Source organism: Pristiophorus japonicus, chromosome 8, assembly GCF_044704955.1.
Source record: "Pristiophorus japonicus isolate sPriJap1 chromosome 8, sPriJap1.hap1, whole genome shotgun sequence".
Classification (NCBI taxonomy): domain Eukaryota; kingdom Metazoa; phylum Chordata; class Chondrichthyes; family Pristiophoridae; genus Pristiophorus; species Pristiophorus japonicus.
The window spans coordinates 75,169,557-75,191,473 of NC_091984.1; the positions used below are offsets into that span (position 1 = coordinate 75,169,557).

A 21,917-nucleotide genomic window follows, 5' to 3' on the forward strand; every position below is an offset into this window, starting at 1 on the left:
AAGAAAAGATTAAATAAACCATCTTCCTACCTGTGTGAAAGTGCTTCAGGCAGCTCAGCGATGTTCCCGCGAATGGGGGGGAGGGAGGGACAGGCAGTAACGAGGCAGCAAACAGCTTTCCACTTGAGGTGGAAGCCTTAGTCAGCTCAGCGATGTTCCCGCGAACGGGGGAGGGGGAGGGGGAGGGGGAGGGAGAGGTGGGGGGAGGGAGGGAGGTGCAGGCAATGTTTTTTTCACACTGCGCGTGCGCGAACACTCCAACGCACACGCGCAGCGTTGCCGGCAGGGAAAACAACTAATTTAAATAGTACCCACCCCCTCCCACTTACAAAATCGGCACGAGTGTAGGCTCCGCCCTCCCTGCACGCCGCGCCAGGCAGACAAGGAGCTGCAGAACGCTCGAGAATTTTTTTTTAGGCGCCCGTTTTTTTTCTTGTGGAAACTTGGGCCCAATAAGAGAGACTAGACATTCACAAGTATTAGGATTTCACTGGCAAAATATGTTCAACTATGATATTATTTTCAGACATTTATTTCTTAACTTTCAGGAAGATTTATTTTCACAATATATTCAAATCAATTGCCTGGAGTTTCTGCTCGGTTGCATTACTTTTTTCGATACAATTTTCCCGAAATCCGCCAAATCAGCTCAAAAGATCATGGAATTTTAAGCGCAAGTTATGTCCAGCGCAAATCAAGTTTTGTCGATCTGTTGCGCTAGTTTAAGGAACATCGCGCTGGAAGCCGACCCCCCCGCCCTCCCCCCTATCCCATCCCATAGCCTCTATCATCACATCAGATACTAAAGGCAAGATGCTCATGCATTTCTGTGTTCAAAATTGAGTCAATCCACTGGGCTGCCTCTACCTCCACTAATGCTTCCTCCACCCCGCACTACTACATAGCCCTCTCCCCAATCAAGCCAGCCCACCCAATAGTCTACTGCTTCTTCTCCATATCAAATTCATGAACCACAACAATTGCTGCCTCCCAGTTACTACCAGCTCACCTTCACTGCCTCCTCCATGATTATCAATTTAACTTCAGACATCATCTCCACTTCCTTGAATATCACCCTCCTTCTCTAAAACAAAGCATTCCTAAATCCTCGCTAACTAGCATTATCTCCAACATTCTCTTTCTCTCCAAAGTCCTGGAACACATTGGTGGAGAAATTCAACTTGCACCACAAACAGGTGCAAAATGGATGGAGTGGTCAATATGACCACCCAATGATATCGCAAAAGACACAAGCCAAATTGGTGCTTGTAACGCAGTGCTTCACACTGTTTATTGACAGCTCGCTAATTGGAGAGGGCAGTAAAGCAAGCAGCAGTGTCACCATTTAAAGGCAGCTACCCCAAAGAATTGGTTTTAAGACCAAATCCCTTGTTTTCAAACTTCTCAATGACCTCATCCCACCCTATTTCAACAATCTGAAGCTGTATGGTCCCTGTGCAGAGTATCTGTCCCTCCCACAGTGGATTACTCCTTGTTCCCTGCATCCTCCACTCTGTCATCAGTGGACATTTTTTTAACCCTGTCCCCTGGAGTGATCACCTAGTTACTACATCCCTTTCCTCTTAAAAAGCCTCCTAGTCTCTCTGACTATGCCTACCCTCCCCAAATTGTTTTATTCCCTCCTTGCTGTCTGCTTTTTTCTGCCATGTAAAGTTCTCCAAGATGTTTTCTCTTTACTGTTTCTTTTTCTGTTTCCCACATTACATCATCATAATAGGCGGTCCCTCAAATGAGGATGACTTGCTTCCACATAGGTTCACAGATGTTTCAATGGAGGCCCTGATATTCCAGTCCTGAACTCCAATTGAATTGGGTGGAAGATGCCTGTGCGTGGATTTTTTTAACATGTGATGACCATTGCACATCAGCCACCACACGGGCTTGACAGAGCTCGGCCTTTATCCAGTGGCAAGGGTTGAACCAGGATGACTGGAGACTTGCTCTGCTGCACGGACCTAGTGTGCACACATATCGCAGTGTGGGCTGGCTCATGCTGCTCCTGGGCCCTTGCCTCTTCTTGATACCACACTCACATTCGCCACACCTCCACCACGATCTCTCGCCGCACCTCCGCCACAACTTGTTGAGCCCCCTCACTAAGCTAACGAGATGTTAGCTGCACCATAGGCAAATAAACCCACCAGCAAATAGGTCAGCCTCCTAGGTTAGCCACAAGTTGTGTTGGGTCCGTTTTGTCTTCACATGTTGTATAATGACATAGTGTTTGAGGTGCATCTGCTTTGCGCAGCTGTGGTAAAGATGGCAAGTGGAGTCTTCCTGAAACCAGGGCGAATACTCCCAAGTCAGGCTCATCGCCATTTACATTTCAATTTATCCAATTAATTCTCCAACTGAATTGCAAGGCAGCTTGTGGTGTTCACGCCACAAATTGGGACCGGATTGTTATTCCTTTGGGCAGAGGAATTTATACGGGAAATATCAAGGACAGAATGCGCGCCTTTAAAATGGGGACTGAATGACATCTGCGTGCCCCTGGTCTAGTTATTCCCCGTGACTCTTAACCCCGCTTCACCTGAAACCACACTTGGTTTTGACTCTCCATTTCCAACATCACAGGACATCATTGTCTCCCATAAGCCGTGCGGCCTGCCTCCCTCGTTGCGCGGTGCATTCAAATCTTTGCGCCTGCGTAGTATCTACAATTTAAAAGCCAGTGAGCCTGCACGGGACCTTACGGATGACTGTGCGGCCGCACAGCTTAGCGGGAATATGGGAGGACATTGATTAGTATAGATCGGTGGAGTTTGAATTCAGTGTTGCTCAAGTGGAGGTGACAGATTTAACCCATTCCTTATTTTTAGGGATTCATTTCCTGTTAATTTTTGGGGGGCATTTTAAATTTTAGAATTTATCCTTGCAAAATTTGACTGCAAAATTGGCTTTGCTGACACGCAGCATTGTGCAAACCTCCTCCGTGTGTTCAGACACTCAGTTGAAAGTGTGGCACTTTTTTTTAGCCTTTCTGTTTTGTAAACTTTTACGTCAAACGTTTTTTTTATCCACTGGTTCCCCATCAGTTTTTCCACAAGTTTCAGCTTACAGTTCAGTTTCCATTTCGCAATCCAGTAGGGGCAACTTGTTAGATTCCCTTACCTGCTGCATCGGTTCATTTGCCCGTCTGAGAGGACTTGGTTTGAAAACGGCTAAACCAGTAGGTGCCTTGGCTGGTCAACACTTGGTGAACGCTGAGGATTTACAGGGTTAGATTTAACTGACTACCATTCGGCAGCTAACCCGACCCGCGTCAGAAGTACTTCTTCACCCACATTACAACAGTGACTACACTCCAAAGGTATTTCACTGGCTGTAAAGCGCTTCGAGACATCTGGTGGTTGTGAAAGGTGCTAAATAAATCTAAATTTTTCAAGTCTTTCTTTACTTGAAGATGCTATAGGAATGCAAGTTGGCTATTTTGACTAATGTTTGTGAGGCGACTTATATGTTGAATATCTTTTGCTCAACCAACTGCAATTCTGCATTAAAATACTCAATCTGAATATTTAATTTAAAATATTAAAAATAAACATGGACCTCTTGACAAAAGCTTAAACTGTTCTAGGAATCTTATTTGCATGTGGTGAGCAAAGATTATGACTATGCCATACTTTTATATTAAAGATATACTATAGAAGGGGCTTTAAGAGAATAGCTGAAACTCAGATTAGAATCAAGTTTGGTAAAACATTTTATTCTGGATTTGAAAATCAAAAAATAAACAAACTTAAAGCAACGCTAGATTTACTCGTTACCTGTAGATCCAAGTCTCCGGAAGCTTCAGCGGCAAATGTTCCTGCCAGTTCTTTACTCATGAGCTACAATGTAAAATTCACCAATTAATTCATATTTTTTTCCCTCCCTTCGTTTTGACCCCACCTCCCGCCACCTCCAGCACCATAAACCATTGCAACCTCAGTAATACTGGATGTAAGGAACACCTGTATATAAAGAGGTGTTCAGTGTTGTCAGGGACATCAAAATGCAGAAGTGAATTTGAATACGCCACAGCGGGCAGCTGAGACTGTAGGAATTTCCAAAGAAGCTTGGAAGCAGCGCAGTATTTCTATTTGTGGATGCTGTCTGATTCTTTCAGATTCTTTCAGATGCAGTAGTTATTGAAGTCCTGTGGCAGCAGCCACCATTTCCTATCCTCCTCCCATACCCCCAGAGACAAGCTCCCAATTGGAGGCAGTTACACCACTGGGATCATGCTGAAAATATTTAAAATTAAGCTTAAAATTCACCAGGGTCAAAATCAGATCATTTGAACAGGCAGCAGCCCTGCCCTGCCAATATTTGCCGGTCATCACGCCGAAAGGAACATCCAACCACTTATCTCCAATAAGGCAGAAATTGAAGCCAGTTTGTTACTTTTATGAAAATCCAAAACAACTTACTAAAAATGTGCTTTCTCCCCACAGATACTGGAGTTACTCAGTTCATTCATATTGTACAGTACAAATCCGGTTTAAGAGCCTGCATCTGTTCCTGCTAAAGAATAATTTTAATTGAAGATGGATAAAATTCAATTCTCTTTTTTGGGTTACATGATTCATCGTTGATCTATTGGGCTCAAGTTTCGGCCTGAGTTGCTCCTATTTTGTTGGAGCAACTAGTTTAGAATGGAGCATCTTAGAAATGGTAATTCTCAGCATTTAGTTTGCTCCAATTCTAGTGAGTTAGAATAGTTTCATTGTAGAACAGATTTTTTTTTCCAAAAGGGGGCGTGTTTAGCCACTTACGCCTGTTTTGCAAGTTTAAGCAGCGAAAACTTACTCCAAACTAACTTAGAATGGAGTAAGTGTAGATTTTTGTACGCTCAGAAAAACCTTGCCTACACTTATAAATCAAGCGTAGCGAACGAGAGATGGGGGGGGGGGGGAGAATGGGGGTTTACAAACATTAAACACTTCACTTTTACAAATAAAAAGCCATCATCAATAATAAATGATAAATAAATCAATAAATCAACCAATAAAATCAAAAAATATTAAAAAAAATAAAAAATAAAAAAATAAAAAAATCAATAAATAAAAAATTACGTTTCTACTCACAGACTGCAGCACTGGGAGCCCACCAACAGCATGCTGGGATGGCCTCCCCCCCTCCCCCCCCCCCCAGTGTCCCTCTCTTTGTCAGTGTCTCTCTATCAGTGTCTCTCTGTGCTTCTGACAGCGAGGGGGAGGAAGGGGAGGGGGAGGGTGGAGCGGAGGGGGGAGAGGAGAGGGGGAGAGGATGAGGAGGGGAAGAGGGCGGAGGGAGGGAGGGAGGGAGAGGGGGGGTGAGAGGGAGGAGGGAGGGATGGGGGAGAGAGGAGAGAGGGAGGGGGTAGGGAGAAGGGAGGGAGGGGGAGAGGAGGGGGAGGGAGGGGAGGGAGGGGGAGGGAGGGGGAAGAGGAGGGGGGGAAAGGCGGGGGGGGGAGAAGGAGGCTGAAGAGGCCGCGCCGAAGACTTCGGATGGGGCGGGCGGGCCCCACCGAGGTCGTAGAAACCGGGCTGGGCCCTGCCGCTGCTGAAGTGGAGGGGGGGGGTGGGTGGGGAGCGGGAGCTAAATGGGAGGGAGGGAGGGAGGAGGAGCGGGAGCTAAACGGGAGGGAGGGAAGGAGGCCCAAATCTGATCTGGAGCCCATTCGTCCAGGGCTAGGTACAGCGTGCTTCGGGCCCCTCCCATACAGCCTCGGGGGCCTGGAGCTACTGCACATGTGCGCACACTCTACCGCGCATGTGCAGACGTCCAGGAACTATTTTCAGCGCCGGGACCTGGCTCCACCCTCCACGCGTTCTGCTGCACTGCGCCAAGGGCCTGGATCGACCAGACGGAGGAGAGAATACCAAGGTAAATAACAGGCGCCGTTTCAGTTCTAAAAAGTCGGCACACCACACGGAGATACGCCGTTCTAACCCTGGGGGCAAACTTGGGCCCATAATTTCTAGTTTATTGTGGAACAAGCCCATTCACACCCTTCAAAAATGTCACTTGGTTAAAATGACAATCATTCATTTTGGTGACTTTTCTTAATGTATGTCAATCTTTCAAATAAATCACCCACCAGAGGTTTGCAAGCTATATTATTCTTACTGATCACCAACACCAATCCTAGCATCTCCCAAATATTAACTTTTCTGCATTCCAAGTTTACCTTTTTAACCATATAGTGGTGTAATGTTGAAGACAGTTGAAAGTGTTTTGTTGAATCTTACTTGTATGCTCTTTCATTTTCTTAATTACTAAACTAAATGCTCGCCTATACATTACTTCAAGTTTGTCAGTAATAAAGTATTCCTATAATATATTAAAAAATAACACCCTTGTAGTACAATATATTAAAACAGGTTTTTTTTCACTATTATTCATTCTTGGACTATAGGTGTCGCTGGCAAGGACAGCCACAGTGACTACACTCCAAAAGTACTTCATGGCTGTAAAGCGCTTTGAGACGTCCGGTGGTCGTGAAAGGAGCTATATAAATGCAAGTCTTTCTTTATCCCTAGTTGCCCTGACAATTGAGTAGCTTGCTGGGCCACTTCAGATGGCAGTTAAGAATCAACCATGTTGGTGTGGGACTGGAGTCACATATAGGCCAGATCAGGTAAGGACAGCAGGTCTACATTCCTAAAGGACATTAGTGAAGCAGTTGGATTTCGTCATTCTATTTTTGTCCTCCTTACTGTGTTCAGCAGACAATGTCTGTATTGGAATTGAGATACGGCTTTGATTTGTGTTCCCTTACTTCTTGAATGGCAGTCATAACATTATGCTGTACAGATTCTTCCAGCATCATGATATTCTGAATGTGCTCTGCAACAAACAAAAATAAAACCAAAAAAATGTTCAATGTTTTTAGTTACTAAAGTCAAAAACTTACACATCGTCTTAATTTTTCATAAACATCAGTCAACTCGCAGAACATTTTATAACAATCCATCTGTATTATGAATATATGTTGAACAGAACAATTTTTAAGCTCCCTCAGTGGCTGTGAAGATCAGGAAGGATCCCCGCTTCAATTCCAAGTCTGTGCCGAGTTCATGGTTGTCAGCTGATGTGGCAGTAAGACTGCTACACTTGTGCTAAGCTCCCCTGGGCTAGGGAGGGGTGTTAAAATCCACTATTCAAAGACTCCTGTGGGAAACATGCATGTCTGTGTGGATGTTGCAAAAAGGACAGGATTGAGCTCATATGTAATGCTCCCACCCTACCAAAACTCTGTCTCGACTTGCACGTGAAGATTTGGATGAAATACAGGATGGCTGGTTACACCAGTCAATCCTTACCTCAGCATGAATCAGTGCCTTCAGACAATGTAGAGAAGAAAAAGAAAACAAAAATGAAGCAATTTGGTAACTTAAACCTGTCAAAATCTATCTAGATCAGCTATAAAGAAATGCAGTAAACCTTTTTTTTAATTTTAATACTTTTATTCTTACACTCTCATTTTAACAGGGCAAAATCACAAATTATTGAGACTCAGTACATACCCTGCTTCCTCTCACAGTTTACTGCACACCCCAAAATCAATTGGAGCAATCTGCCTAGTTCCACTACATTCATGTCCTCGACAATCAGATTCAAATCCGGGTGGAGAAAGTCTGCGATTTGTTGGCCGAGTACCTGTGAACGGGTGTCAATTACTAATAGTTCAGCGGTTAGATAGGACATTTTTTAACCAACTAAAATAAATAATTGGCAGCTAGACATGAATTGTTTCCTGGACAACCATCACCCTTGAATAGCAGAGGTACCTCTGTTGGCTCCACTTGCAATCATGCCACCCAGTCCATAACTGAGCCATTCAGATCATGAAAATGCAGGTTTATCTCTTGTCTGTGCCACAGGTAGTGTGGCAGTAGAGTACTAAAAATGGCTTCATTACTTTTAAGCTAATGAAAATTGAGTGACAACCAGCGACTAACTGGAAATCTTACATATATGGGCATCTGGACGACAGGATCAGACTCAGATGTGATGCCTCCCACTGTTGAATAAACAGTGACAGTCACTGTTTAGGCTTACATATGAAGAATAGCAACTTTGCTGAGGTACTGAAGGGATGCCAACACCCACAGAGCCACACAATGCTAATGCCTTCAGGAAAGGAGGGGAAAAAGTAATAACGTTGAATACAAAAAAGTAAACTTGGCTTGTAGGAGAATTTGTTTATTCATCCCCAAAGTTAACTTTCTTTGAACATAAGCCCTTCTTAGGAATTCATAGGAGGCTGAGATAACCCGATCTCCCAATAGTGTTCCTAATTCTCTTAATTAATACAACAGAGTGAAAGCCAGAATGAGCAGTGCTTGTTTAGAAAGGCAAATCTCCTGCATTCTTCAATATAAATATGCATTTTTAATAGGACGCACATTACTATTGTACTTTTAATATAGAAAAAATGTCTCAACACACTTCAAAAAGTATGAAAATAACAACAACAGCTTGTATTTATATAGCGCCTTTAACGTAGTGAAATGTCCAAGGCCCTTTCACAGGAGTACTATGAGACAAAAAGTTTGACACCGAACCACATAGGAAAAGTTAGGGCAGGTGACCAAAAGCTTGGTCAAAGAGGTAGGTTTTAAAGTTTATTTTACTACTACAACAAAAGCAAAATACTATGGATGCTGGAAATCTGAAATAAAAACAGAAAATGCTGGACGTACTCAACAGGTCAGGTAGCATCTGCGGAGAGAGGCAGGGAATTCCAGAACTTAGGGCCGAGGCAACAGAAGGCATGGCCAGCAATGGTTGAGTGATTATAATGAGGGATGCTTAAGAGGACAGAATTAGGGGAGCGCAGACATATCGGGAGATTGTGGGGCTGAAGGAGATTACAAAAATAGGGAGGAGTGAGCTCATGGAGGGATTTGAAAACAAGGATGAAAATTTTGAAATTGAAGTGTTGCTTAACCGGGAGCCAATGTAGGTCAGTGAGCACAGGGGTGATGGGTGAGCGGGACTTGGTGCAAGTTAAGACTCAAGCAGCTGAATTTTGGATCACCTCTGGTTTACATAGGATAGAATGTGGGAGGCCAGCCTGGAATGCATTGGAATGGTCAGGTCTAGAAGTAAAAAGGCATGGATGAGGGCTTAAGCAGCAGATGAGCTGAGGTAAGGGCAGAGATGGGCAATGTTATGGAGATGGAAATAGGCAGTCTTAACTATGTTGCGGATATGTGGTCGAAAGCTCATTTCAGGGTCAAATATAACACCAAGGTTGCGAACAGTGTAGTTCAGCCTCAGACAGAAGTTGGAGTCAGTGGCAAGGGAACGGAGTTTGTGGCAGAGAACAAAAACAATGGCTTCAGTCTTCCCAATATTCAATTGGAGAACATTTCTGCTCATCCGGAATTGGATGGCGGGCAAGCAGCCTGACAATTTGGAGACTGTGGAGGGGTCAAGAGAAGTGGTAGTGAGGTAGAGCTGGGTGTCATCAGCGCATATGTGGAACCTAGCGCTGTGTTTTCGGATGATGTCATCAAGAGACAACATGTAGATGAGAAATAGGAGGGGGTCAAGGATAGATCCTTGGAGGACACCAGAGGCAACGATGTGGGGGCAGGAAGTGAAGCCATTGCAGGTGATTCTCTGGCTACGATTAGATAGATAAGAATGGAACCAGGCGAGTGCAGTCCCACCCAGCTGGATGACAGTGGAGAGACATTGGAGAAGGATAGTGGTCAGCTGTGTTAAAGGCTGCAGACAAGTCAAGAAAAGAGATGGACGCTGGGACTTAGGGAAGAGATAGGAGACGTGGACAATAAAAAGTTATCAGCGGCCTTCGGAAGGCAGAGCGAGAGAGATAGAAAGAACATAAGAACATAAGAATTAGGAACAGGAGTAGGCCATCTAGCCCCTCAAGCCTGCTCCGCCATTCAACAAGATCATGGCTGATCTGGCCGTGGACTCAGCTCCACTTACCCGCCCGCTCCCCATAACCCTTAATTCCCTTATTGGTTAAAAATCTATCTATCTGTGATTTGAATACATTCAATGAGCTCGCCTCAACTGCTTCCTTGGGCAGAGAATTCCACAGATTCACAACCCTCTGGGAGAAGAAATTCCTTCTCAACTCGGTTTTAAATTGGCTCCCCCGTATTTTGAGGCTGTGCCCCCTAGTTCTAATCTCCCCGACCAGTGGAAACAACCTCTCTGCCTCGATCTTGTCTATCCCTTTCATTATTTTAAATGTTTCTAAAAGATCACCCCTCATCCTTCTGAACTCCAATGAGTAAAGACCCAGTCTACTCAATCTATCATCATAAGGTAACCCCCTCATCTCTGGAATCAGCCTCGTGAATCGTCTCTGTACCCCCTCCAAGGCTAGTATATCCTTCCTTAAGTAAGGTGACCAAAATGCACGCAGTACTCCAGGTGCGGTCTCACCAATATCCTGTACAGTTGCAGCAGGACCTCCCTGCTTTTGTATTCCATCCCTCTCGCAATGAAGGCCAACATTCCATATGCCTTCCTGATTACCTGCTGTACCTGCAAACTAACTTTTTGGGATTCATGCACAAGGACCCGCAGGTCCCTCTGTACCGCAGCATGTTGTAATTTCTCCCCATTCAAATAATATTCCCTTTTACTGTTTTTTTTCCAAGGTGGATGACCTCACATTTTCCGACATTGTATTCCATCTGCCAAACCTTAGCCCATTCGCTTAACCTACCTAAATCTCTTTGCAGCCTCTCTGTGTCCTCTACACAACCCGCTTTCCCACTAATCTTTGTGTCATCTGCAAATTTTGTTCCACTACACTCTGTCCCCTCTTCCAGGTCATCTATGTATATTGTAAACAGTTGTGTCCCAGCACCGATCCCTGTGGCACACCACTAACTACCAATTGCCAACCTGAAAAGGACCCATTTATCCCTGCTTTTGATACTCTCCTTTATTTCCTTGGTTATTCACGGCTGGTTATCCCTTCTCTTACCACCCTTCTTTTTCACTGGAATATATATATCTCTGCTTTCTGTTCGCCAGCCAATTCTCTATCCATGCTAATACATTTCCTCTGACTCCACGTACTTTTATCTTCTGCAGTAACCTTTTGTTTGGCACCTTATCGAATGCCTTTTGGAAATCCAAATACATCACATCCATCGGTACACCTCTATCCACCATGCTCGTTATATCCTCAAAGAATTCCAGTAAATTAGTTAAACATGATTTCCCCTTCATGAATCCATGTTGCATCTGCTTGATTGTACTAATCTTATCTGGATGCCCCGCTATTTCTTGCTTAATGATAGCTTCAAGCATTTCCCCCACTACAGATGTTAAACTAACCGACTGATAGTTACCTGCCTTTTGTCTGCCCCCTTTTTTAAACAGAGGCGTTACATTAGCTGCTTTCCAATCCACTGATACCTCCCCAGAGTCCAGAGAATTTTGGTAGATTATAACGAATGCATCTGCTATAACTTCCGCCATCTCTTTTAATTCCCTGGGATGCATTTCATCAGGACCAGGGGACTTGTCTACCTTGAGTCCCATTAGCCTGTCCAGCACTACCTCCCTAGTGATAGTGATTGTCTCAAGGTCCTCCCTTCCCACATTCCCCTGACCAGCAATTTTTGGCATGGTTTTTGTGTCTTCCACTGTGAAGACCGAAGCAAAATAATTGTTTAAGGTCTCAGCCATTTCCACATTTCCCATTATTAAATCCCCCTTCTCATCTTCTAAGGGACCAACATTTACTTTCGTCACTCTTTTCCGTTTTATATATCGGTAAAAGCTTTTACTATCTGTTTTTATGTTTTGCGCAAGTTTACTTTCGTAATCTATCTTCCCTTTCTTTATTGCTTTCTTCGTCATTCTTTGCTGTCGTTTAAAATTTTCCCAATCTTCTAGTTTCCCACTAACCTTGGCCACCTTATACGCATTGGTTTTTAATTTGATACTCTCCTTTATTTCCTTGGTTATTCACGGCTGGTTATCCCTTCTCTTACCACCCTTCTTTTTCACTGGAATATATTTTTGTTGAGCACTATGAAAGAGCTCCTTAAAATTCCTCCAATGTTCCTCAATTGGGCTACCGTTTAGTCTGTGTTCCCAGTCTACGTTAGCCAACTCTGCCCTCATTCCACTGTAGTCCCCTTTGTTTAAGCATAGTACGCTTGTTTGAGACACTACTTCCTCACCCTCAATCTGTATTACAAATTCAACCATACTGTGATCACTCATTCCGAGAGGATCTTTTACTAAGAGGTCGTTTATTATTCCTGTCTCATTACACAGAAAGATGGAGAGGTGTAAGATGGGATTTCCAGAGGGTGGGGGCAAAGTGATCGAGATCTCTCCCTGGTAGGAAGGAATGCACACAAGGCCAGAGTCAGACTAGAGGCAATGGGAAGCAGTGCAAGGCAGTCGGAGAGCAGCGGCCAGAGGAGGAGCAGTGGCGGCCTATAAAGGTCCAGCAGCAGTCCGGGGTCGGCGGCAGTCGGGGAGCAGCAGCCGGAGGAGGAGCAGCGGCACCCTATGAAGGCCCAGCGGCAGTCCAGGGTCGGTGGCAGTCCGGGAGCAGCGGCCGGAGGAGGAGCAGCTAGCTGCAGCAGGGTCAAAAGTAAGAAAGAAGTAAAAAGTAATCGAAGTGTGATGGCACAGCCAAGAGTGTAAGTGATTGGCTGGTTCAGTGGTGAGTAGTTTTATTTATCTTATTTCTTAGCAGTAAGAAACCTTGTCATTGTTGCCAAATTAAGTAATTTAAGGGTCAAGTCATGGCAGTAGAGCTCAGACCCGTATGAAGCTCCTCCTGTGCTATGTGGGAAATCAGGGACACCTCCAGTGTCCCTGACTACTATGTGTGCATGAAGTGTATCCAGCTGCAGCTCCTGACAGACTGCGTTGTGGCCACGATGCTGAGGATGTTGTGAATAGCACGTTTAGTGGGTTGGTCACACCACAGTTGAAGGTTACACTGGCAGATATGGAATGGGTAACCATCAGGAAGAGCAGTGGAAGGAAGGTAGTGCAGGGGTCCCCTGCAGTCATCTCCCTCCAAAACAGATATACCACCTTGGGTACTGTTGGGGGAGATGGCTCATCAGGGGAGGGCAGCAGCTGCGAAGTTCATGGCACCATGGGTGGCTCTGCTGCACAGGAGGGCAGGAAAAAGAGTGGGAGAGCTATAGTGGTAGGGGCTTCTATTGTAAGGGGAATAGATAGGCATTTCTGCGGCCGCAATCGAGACTCCAGGATGGTACGTTGCCTCCCTGGTGCAAGGGTCAAGGAAGTCTCGGAGTGGATGCAGGGCATTCTGGAGGGGGAGGGTGAACAGCCAGTTGTCGTGGTGCATATAGGTACCAACGATATAGGTAAAAAGCAGGATGAGGTCCTACAAGCTGAATTTAGGGAGCTTGGAGTTAAATTAAAAAGTAGGACCTCAAAAGGTAGTAATCTCAGGATTGTTACCAGTGCCACATGCTAGTCAGAGTAGAAATAGTAGGATAGTTAGGATGAATACGTGGCTTGAGGAATAGTGCAAGAGGGAGGAATTCAAATTTCTGGGACATTGGAACCGGTTCTGGGAGAGGTGGGACCAGTACAAACCTGGATGGTCTGCACCTGGGCAGGACCAGAACCAATGTCCTCGGGGGAGTGTTTGCTGGTGCTGTTGGGGAGGATTTAAATTAATAGGGCAGGGAGATGGGAACCTATGCAGGGAGACAGAGGGAAGTAAAATGGGGTCAGAAGCAAAAGGTATAACGGAGAAAATTAGAAGTGGAGGGCAGAAAAATCAAAGGCAAAAATCAAAAAGGGCCACATTACAACATAATTCTAAAAGGACAAAGAGTGTTAAAAAAACAAGCCTGAAGGCTGAGTCTCAATGCAAGGAGCATTCGTAATAAGGTGGATGAATTAACTGCATAGATAGCTGTTAACAGATGTGATGTAATTGGGATTTCGGAGACATGGCTCCAGGGTGGCTAAGGCTGGGAATTCAGCATCCAAGATGGAGAGTGACATAGTTAATTCAGAGACTAGAGTCCAGAACTGCAAGGAAGGTAACTTTGACGCTATGAGATGTGAATTGGCTAGGATAGACTGGCAAATAATACTTAAAGGGTTGACGGTGGATAGGCAATGGCAGACATTTAAAGATCACATGGATGAACTACAACAATTGTACATCCCTGTCTGGCGTACAAATAAAACGGGGAAGGTGGCTCAACTGTGGCTTACAAGGGAAATTAGGGATAGTGTTAAATCCAAGGAAGAGGCATATAAAGTGGCCAAAAAAAGCAGCAAACCTGAGGACTGGGAGAAATTTAGAATTCAGCAGAGGAGGACAAAGGGTTTAATTAGGAGGGGGAAAATAGAATATGAGAGTAAGCTTGCAGGGAACATAAAAACTGACTGCAAAAGGTTCTGCAGATATGTGAAGAGAAAAAGATTAGTGAAGACAAATGTGGGTCCCTTACAGTCAGAATCAGGCGAATTTATAATGGGGAGCAAAGAAATGGCAGACCAATTGAACAAATACTTTGGTTCTGTCTTCACGAAGGAAGATACAAATAACCTTCTGGAAATACTAGGGGACTGAGGGTCTAGCGAGAAGGAGGAACTGAAGGAAATCCTTATTAATCAGCAAATTGTGTTAGGGAAATTGATGGGATTGCAGGCCGATAAATCCCCAGGGCCTGATAGCCTGCATCCCAGAGTACTTAAGGAAGTGGCCCTAGAAATAGTGGATGCATTGTTGGTCATTTTCCAACATTCTATGGACTCTGGATCAGTTCCTATGGACTGGAGGGTAGCTAATGTAACCCCACTTTTTAAAAAAGGAGGGAGAGAAAACAGGGAATTATAGACCGGTCAGCCTGACATTGGTGGTGGGGAAAATGTTGGAATCAATTTTTAAAGATGTAATAGCAGCGCATTTCGAAAGCAGTGACAGGATCGGTCCAAGTCAGCATGGATTTATGAAAGGGAAATCATGCTTGACAAATCTAGAATTTTTTGAGGATGTAACTAGTAGAGTGGACAAGGGGGAGCCAGTGAATGTGATGTATTTAGACTTTCAAAAGGCTTTTGACAAGGTCCCACGTAAGAGATTAGTGTGCAAAATTAAAGCACATGGGATTGGGGGTAATGTATTGATGTGGATAGAGAATTGGTTGGCAGACAGGAAGCAAAGAGTAGGAATAAACTGGTCCTTTTCAGAATGGCAGGCAGTGACTAATGGGATACCGCAAGGTTCAGTGCTGGGACCCCAGCTATTTACAATATACATTAATGATTTGGACGAAAGAATTGAATGTAATATCTCCAAGTTTGCAGATGACACTAAGCTGGATGGCAGTATTAGCTGTGAGGAGGATGCTAAGAGGCTGCCGGGTGACTTGGACAGGTTAGGTGAATGGGCAAATACATGGCAGATGCGGTATAATGTAGATAAATGTGAGGTTATCCACTTTGGTGGTAAAAACTGGAAGGCAGATTATTATCTGAATGGTGACAGATTAGTAAAAGGGGAGATGCAACGAGACCTGGGTATCATGGTACATCAGTCATTGAAAGTTGGCAGACAGGAACAGCAGGCGGTGAAGAAGGCAAATGGCATGTTGGCCTTCATAGCGAGAGGGTGAGAGTATAGGAGCAGTTGTACAGGGCCTTGGTGAGGCCACACCTTGAATATTGTGTACAGTTTTGGTCTCCTAATCTGAGGAAGGACATTCTCGCTATTGACGGAGTGCAGCGAAGGTTCACCAGACTGATTCCCGGGATGCCAGGACTGACATATGATGAATGACTGGAACGACTAGGCTTATATTCACTGGAGTTTAGAAGAACGAGAGGGGATCTCATAGAAACATGTAAAATTCTGACGGGATTGGACAGGTTAGATGCAGGAAGAATGTTCCCGATGTTGGGGAAGTCCAGAACCAGGGGTCACAGTCTAAGGATAAGGGGTAAGCCATTTAGGACCGAGATGAGGAGAAACTTCTTCACTCAGTGAGTTGTGAACCTGTGGAATTCTCTACCACAGAAAGTTGTCGAGTCCAGTTGTTGGATATATTCAAAAGGGAGTTAGATGTTGCCCTTACGGCTAAAGGGATCAAGGGGTATGGAGAGAAAGCAGGAATGGGGTACTGAAGTTGCATAATCAGCTATGATCATATTGAATGGTGGTGCAGGCTCGAAGGGCCGAATGGCCTACTCATGCACCTATTTTCTATGTTTCTATGTTTCTATGAAAGAGCGTGCAGAAGCCATAAAGGAACTTAAAGAAGAGGATAAGAATTTTAAGTTTGATGCATTGGGGGACAAGGAGCCAGTGTAGGTCAGCAAGGCTTGGGTTGATGGGTGAGTGGGACTTGGGGCAAGATTGTGCATTGGTCTCCAGATCACCCAAAGGTGGGCGGTATTTCCAGCGTTAGTGTTTATATTGTTTTTTGTGATTGCTGGAATATCGTTCATTTTCAAACTCGCTAGTTTCCACTTTTTAAGTTGGGCGTTAGCCGTAGTGATGTGAAATGGGCGTTAGCGATTTATTCAGTTGTGCAGGCCAGCGTCCATAGCAATGATCTTTTCTGCGTTTCAGGAGGTTAGTGGTCATCTGCACATACGCAGAAGAGAGTGAAAGAGCAGAGAGAGAGAGAGAGAGCGAGAGAGTGAGAGAAAGAGAGAGAGATTGCGAGAGAAGGAAAAGCTGGTAGTGTGGTTTGTGGCGTATTGGATTTTTAAAAGAGACTAGTTATTTTTGAGCAATCTCTGAATTAATTGAAATTATTTGTGATCTGAATGGATGCAATTGAATCTATTGAAAGAAGGATGAGCGAGGAGGAAGAAGGAGTGGCACAAGAGGTAGAAATGGGAGGATGTAGGCGCGCAAAGTGCTTTAGCGAGGAGGCCAATGCTGCCTTAGTGGCAGAGGTCGAGAATAGGTGGGCACAATTGACCTGAGGTGGGTATGGGACCCCCGCCCCCCCCCCCCCCCCCCCCCGGGTTTATCAAAGGATATGGACCGAGATAGCAGAGGTAATATCTGCTAGCGCTCATGAGGTGAAGGAGCCCAACCAGTGCCGGAAGCACTGGAATGATCTTGTTGGGTCAGGCAGAGTAAGTATTAAATTTATTTATATAATAAATTGTAATTATAATTGTAATTGTAATGATGCAATGATTAATTTAAATGCAGATCTGATGTATTGTAGTTCGACTGGTAATCGTTTAATCTAAACCTCGATCTTATTCAAGTTATTTGCAGACAGTGGATATAACCATACATGCGATACGTATAACGTTTACGGTGGCACTATGATTTGCATGGGCTGACTAATTGTGGATTGTCTGCGTGTTGTGTTGTGCAATAATATTAATAATAATATATCTGTTAGTAATCTGCTATCTGTTTTATCTGCAAAAGTACCTAGCAATAATCTTATGCCATGCCATGCTCTGGTCACCTTTGCAGAAGAAACTTTTGAAGAATAGGGCCGAGCAGCGACACACGGGTGGCGGCCAAGCTGAGATTAGCGTCCTGACCGACCTGGAAGAGCTGGCGTTGGCACTGGTGGGTGTCCACAACCAGTCGGCCACCCGTGCAGCATCTGAACCCATTCTAGCGCCACGCGAATAATGTATAAACCATTGGATGATTTAAAGTAATTTAATGTCATTCATTTCCATATAATATGACTGATGTAATGTTATGTAATGTTTTGTAATGCTTTGTAAGTAATCATGGGATCATGAAATATCATTGTAATGCAATGCAGATTCTGTATATCATGATGTTAATTATATGTGATGTCAGTCAGTATATTTATAGCAGTAGTGTGCTCTCGTGCATATGCCTGTGTAGCGTAAGCATTCCCATGTGACCTAGCACCCCCTTCTCTCCTAATTACCTCATTTATATTTTCTAGCTCACTAGAGAGTACAGGCCTTCCAGGAACCCCAGGTGCCCCAGGATCCTGCTGTTGTTGTCGTCTCTGTAGGCGAGGAGGCAAGAGGTCGCCCGTCTTGCTGCAGGTCCTCCTCTCCACTGAGGATAGTGAAAAGGTGGAGGAGGAGCCTGCAGCCCTTTCAACATGTGTTCCTGCGGCCACGTCCTCTTCAACCGAGGAGATAGCGGGGCCAAGCATTTTGCAGCAGGGCACCCAGAGAGGTTCCATGCCAGCACCGACCCCACAGAGGTTGGTTCGGCACAGTTGGACTGCTCCTAGAGCAGTGGATCTGAGTGTGGACATGATGAACTTGTCCAGGACGAGTGCCGACATTGGTCGGGAGCGCCTCCAAGCAATGGGCAGGTTAGCTGGCCAGGTTGCCACTCTGTCCGCGATTGTCGCTGAAAAGATGACGGGGTTAGCAGTGGCACTGGAGAGAATAGCTGGGAAGACGGATGCCAGAGGGTAGCCAGTGGTCCCAGAATACGGCACTGCAACCCAAGGTGCTGCACCCACATTGCTCGAGACACATGCAAGTCAGGAGGAAGCTCTTGCTTCTCGGAAACATCCTCTCCATCTACAGGCCAATCAATGGATCTGCCGTCACCCCCCAGCTCCCACCGAAGCAGCGCTTGAGGTGCCCTCCTGCAAAACGACATGGAGTTGGTAGGGAGAGGGAAGAGGTGGGGTACAGACCCGGGGGAAAGGAAAGGAAAGGAGGGCGTAGCTGCAGGTAGACAGGGAGGGGAGAGTGGGTTATTGTTCTTAACTTTTTTTTTAATTGTTGAATGTTGGGTGGGTGGGTGTGTGAATTGTTTAAATTATGTTGATGTTGCTGTTGTTGTTCATTTTTCAACATTTTAAACTTTTACACTGTTGGGTTGGGGTGGGGGAGGGGTTGCATGCGTGTTTATAAAAATCGTTGATGTTGTTGTTTTTTAAATTTTTTGTTATTTATAAATGTTTCACAGTTGGGGTGGGGGTGGGCAAGGGGGGTACTGTTGTGTTGTGTTTGTTTTAAAAAATAATTTTATTAATAACATTAAAAATGTTTTATTTAACTTAACATTGTTGTGCATTGTCTTCAGATAGCAGAAATGTTAAGCATATACAAAGTTTGGAAAACACTGGCGAGGCCAGGCTAGGAAAGGCAAAGATGAAACGTAACATAAATCAACTGTAACTGTCACCAACGCAATGCAAACCGTCCATTTATGAGTTGCAGGCACAACAATCTTGCAGCTGCATAACTACCACCAACGTTATTTCAAGCAAAGCATTCATTTATGAGCTGCTGACGCAACAGTCTTGCAGCTGCGTAACCACCACCGGCCCTTTCCTGCGGTCTAGAGGGTGGTGAGGGCATGGTTTCAACGCCAGCCTGATTGTCCTCCCCGAGGTCATCGTCCACCTCCTCTTCCGCCTCTCCCCTCTCCTAAGGTGGACCGGCAGCCCCATCTGGCAATTCTTGTCCCTGCCTGATAGCCAAGTTATGCAGCATGCAGCACACCACAATGAATTGAGCTACCTGCTCAGGGTGGTATTATAATTCGCCTCCTGAGTGGTCCAGGCATCTGAAGCGCTGCTTAAGCACTCAAATTGTCTTTTTGACGATATTGCGTGTGGCTATGTAGCTTTTGTCGTATCGCTTCTCGGCTTCTGTCTGGGGCTTACGCAGGGGGTTCATCAGTCAGCTGCCAAGGCCATATCCTTTATCCCCCAGCATCCAACCGTGACCTTGTGGCTGACGCTTAAACAGGTCAGAAACAGTGCTCTCACACAAGATGTGCGCATCATGGATGCTCCCTGGAAATTTTGCATTTACATGCCATTATTATTTGCTTGTGGTCGACAATGAGTTGCACATTCAGGGAGTGGAATCCCTTTTGGTTCCAAAACACTTCTGCATCCTGAAAAGGCACTTGCATGGCGATGTGTGTAAGTCTATTTGCTCCCTGCACCTTGGGGAAATTTGCTATTCTCGTGAAACCCAAAGCCCTCTCAGTCTGTGCTTCCCTGGTCATAGGGAAGCTTATAAAGTCGATCCTTCGAGTGTAAAGGGCTTCAGTCACCTGTCAAATGCAGCAATGTGTGGCGTGCTGAGAGATAGCGCAAATGTCGCCAGCTGAGGCCTGAAAGGAGCCCGTTGCATAGAAGCAAAGTGCCGCAGTAACCTTGACCTCAACATGCAGTGATGGTGCTGGTTGGCTGCAGATCTCCCTTAATGAGCTGGCACATCTCACTGATGACCTCCTTTTGGAAGCTCAGCCTCCTAAGGCACATGTTCTCGGACAAGTTCAGGTATGACCGCTTATCCCTGTAAGTGCGTCGGGTGTAAGGGCTCCTCCTCCTCAGCAGTCTGCCACCTCTTTGGGCACATAATGCTCTTTAATATACCTTCTCCCATCTATAGTTTGCAGCATGTGAGTAGTCATCAATACTGGCTGAAAAATTACAGGCTCCATTACAATTACTATTATACGTATTCTTCCGAAATAATAAATTTTCATCCAAAAACTCATAAAAGAATGTCAATTCGTCCACAATATGATGAGATGTTTCTTCAGATTTTAAAACCATCTTAAGAGCACTCACAAATTAAATCAAAACTCCCAGAACTTGAGGCAGCTTTTTATATGAAAAGTCCTCCGATTTACAAAATAGCTTCCGTATCGCTGGGTTAAGGTCAGGTGAATGCAGCTTTTTTTCAGCGATTTTTTTGGGCGAGCGATGTTTTGGGCAATATATAGGCGAGATACCGAAAGTAACGCTCGGCGATATTCTGGCCGGTTTCTGGGCGTTAGTTTCCTTTAAAAACTGTATTCTGGGCGGTACACTATTGTTGACGTCATAAATTTTTTTTTTCAATATGGGCGGGCGGTTTAACGAATTCTCGGTGTTAACTTTATGCCGAAACTAACGCTAGCGATAAATGGGTGATAAAAGGACGTTCATTCCCATTTTTAGGGAAAATGGGCATTAGACTTCATCTCAGCGGTTAAATGGTTGGTAAATGGGTGGTAGTGAGGAGAAACTGATGTAAAGTCTAGCCCTTGGTGTGCCACAGGATTCAGGTGGCAGAGTTCTGGGCATGTTGGAGTTTATAGAGGGCGATGGTCAGGAAGCAGGCAAAGAGTCTAATAGAGACATCTGGAGGTAACAAAGGTGTAGATAAGGGTTTCAGTGATGATATCAATGAGATTGGATTGGAGTTGGGCAATGTTGTGAAGCAACAAATAAGCAGTCAGTGATAGATAGAATACAGGGTTTGACGGTCGGCTCTGGGTCAAACAGTTCAGGCTGAGTGAGTACAGCATCCATGTACTCCTCACACATTCCTTTAATTCACTGGCAAAGGCAAAATCGGTTAGGAAATTAAAGGCTTTATACTCAAAAAACCCCAAATTATAGGCATGTAATTTTTCTGCAAATTTACTCAGCAGATCACTAAGTAGTCTAAACAATAGTAACTTAAAGCCTTACCTCATGATAATAATTGAGAACCATCTGCAGGATCTTCTTCAAATTATTCATCTGCACAGAATAAGGTGAACAAAGATTTTCTAGTCCAGTACACTCAAGCAATTTATACATTCCCAAACTCTACCATCAGGAGATGGCATACGAGAAACATTACAGTCACAGGTCATGACAGATGTAACTCCGACTACATTGTGGAACCAGTACAGCTCTGTGCTTCATACACGTAATGTAGTTTTATCATTGGCTATTATACTAGTGCTGGAATTGTATTAGAATGTGCAAATATGCTAATCCACCACTTCTTAAAAGCAATTAAATATTTATTATTTAAAACCTTTCACTGTTCTACATTTTCTGTTAACCTTAAGAAATGAAAAGTGACCCTGTACCTTCCAACAATATTTCAATGCTAGGGAAATAATCCTAAGATTCATGGCAGTTTGAATAAGTTCAATCACAATTTCTTACAAAATTAGATAATATTTTTTACTTTTGAATTGCTAG

The 21,917-nt window shown here is 44.6% G+C and overlaps 1 protein-coding gene across 4 annotated transcripts in view; it reads right to left on the reverse strand.

Moving 5' to 3' along the window:
* hook1 (hook microtubule-tethering protein 1) overlaps positions 1 to 21,917 on the reverse strand; it is a 127,641-nt gene that overhangs the window by 76,249 nt on the left and 29,475 nt on the right. For 3 of the 4 annotated variants that reach the window (XM_070886118.1, XM_070886116.1, XM_070886117.1), the window contains exons 4-7: positions 21,414 to 21,464; positions 7,518 to 7,650; positions 6,770 to 6,837; positions 3,792 to 3,854 (exon numbers count right to left, since the gene is read on the reverse strand). In XM_070886118.1, the coding sequence (XP_070742219.1) occupies positions 3,792 to 3,854; positions 6,770 to 6,837; positions 7,518 to 7,650; positions 21,414 to 21,464 (315 nt within the window). The remainder of the gene's footprint in view (positions 1 to 3,791; positions 3,855 to 6,769; positions 6,838 to 7,517; positions 7,651 to 21,413; positions 21,465 to 21,917) is intronic. The other variant, XM_070886120.1, reaches the window with a different exon arrangement.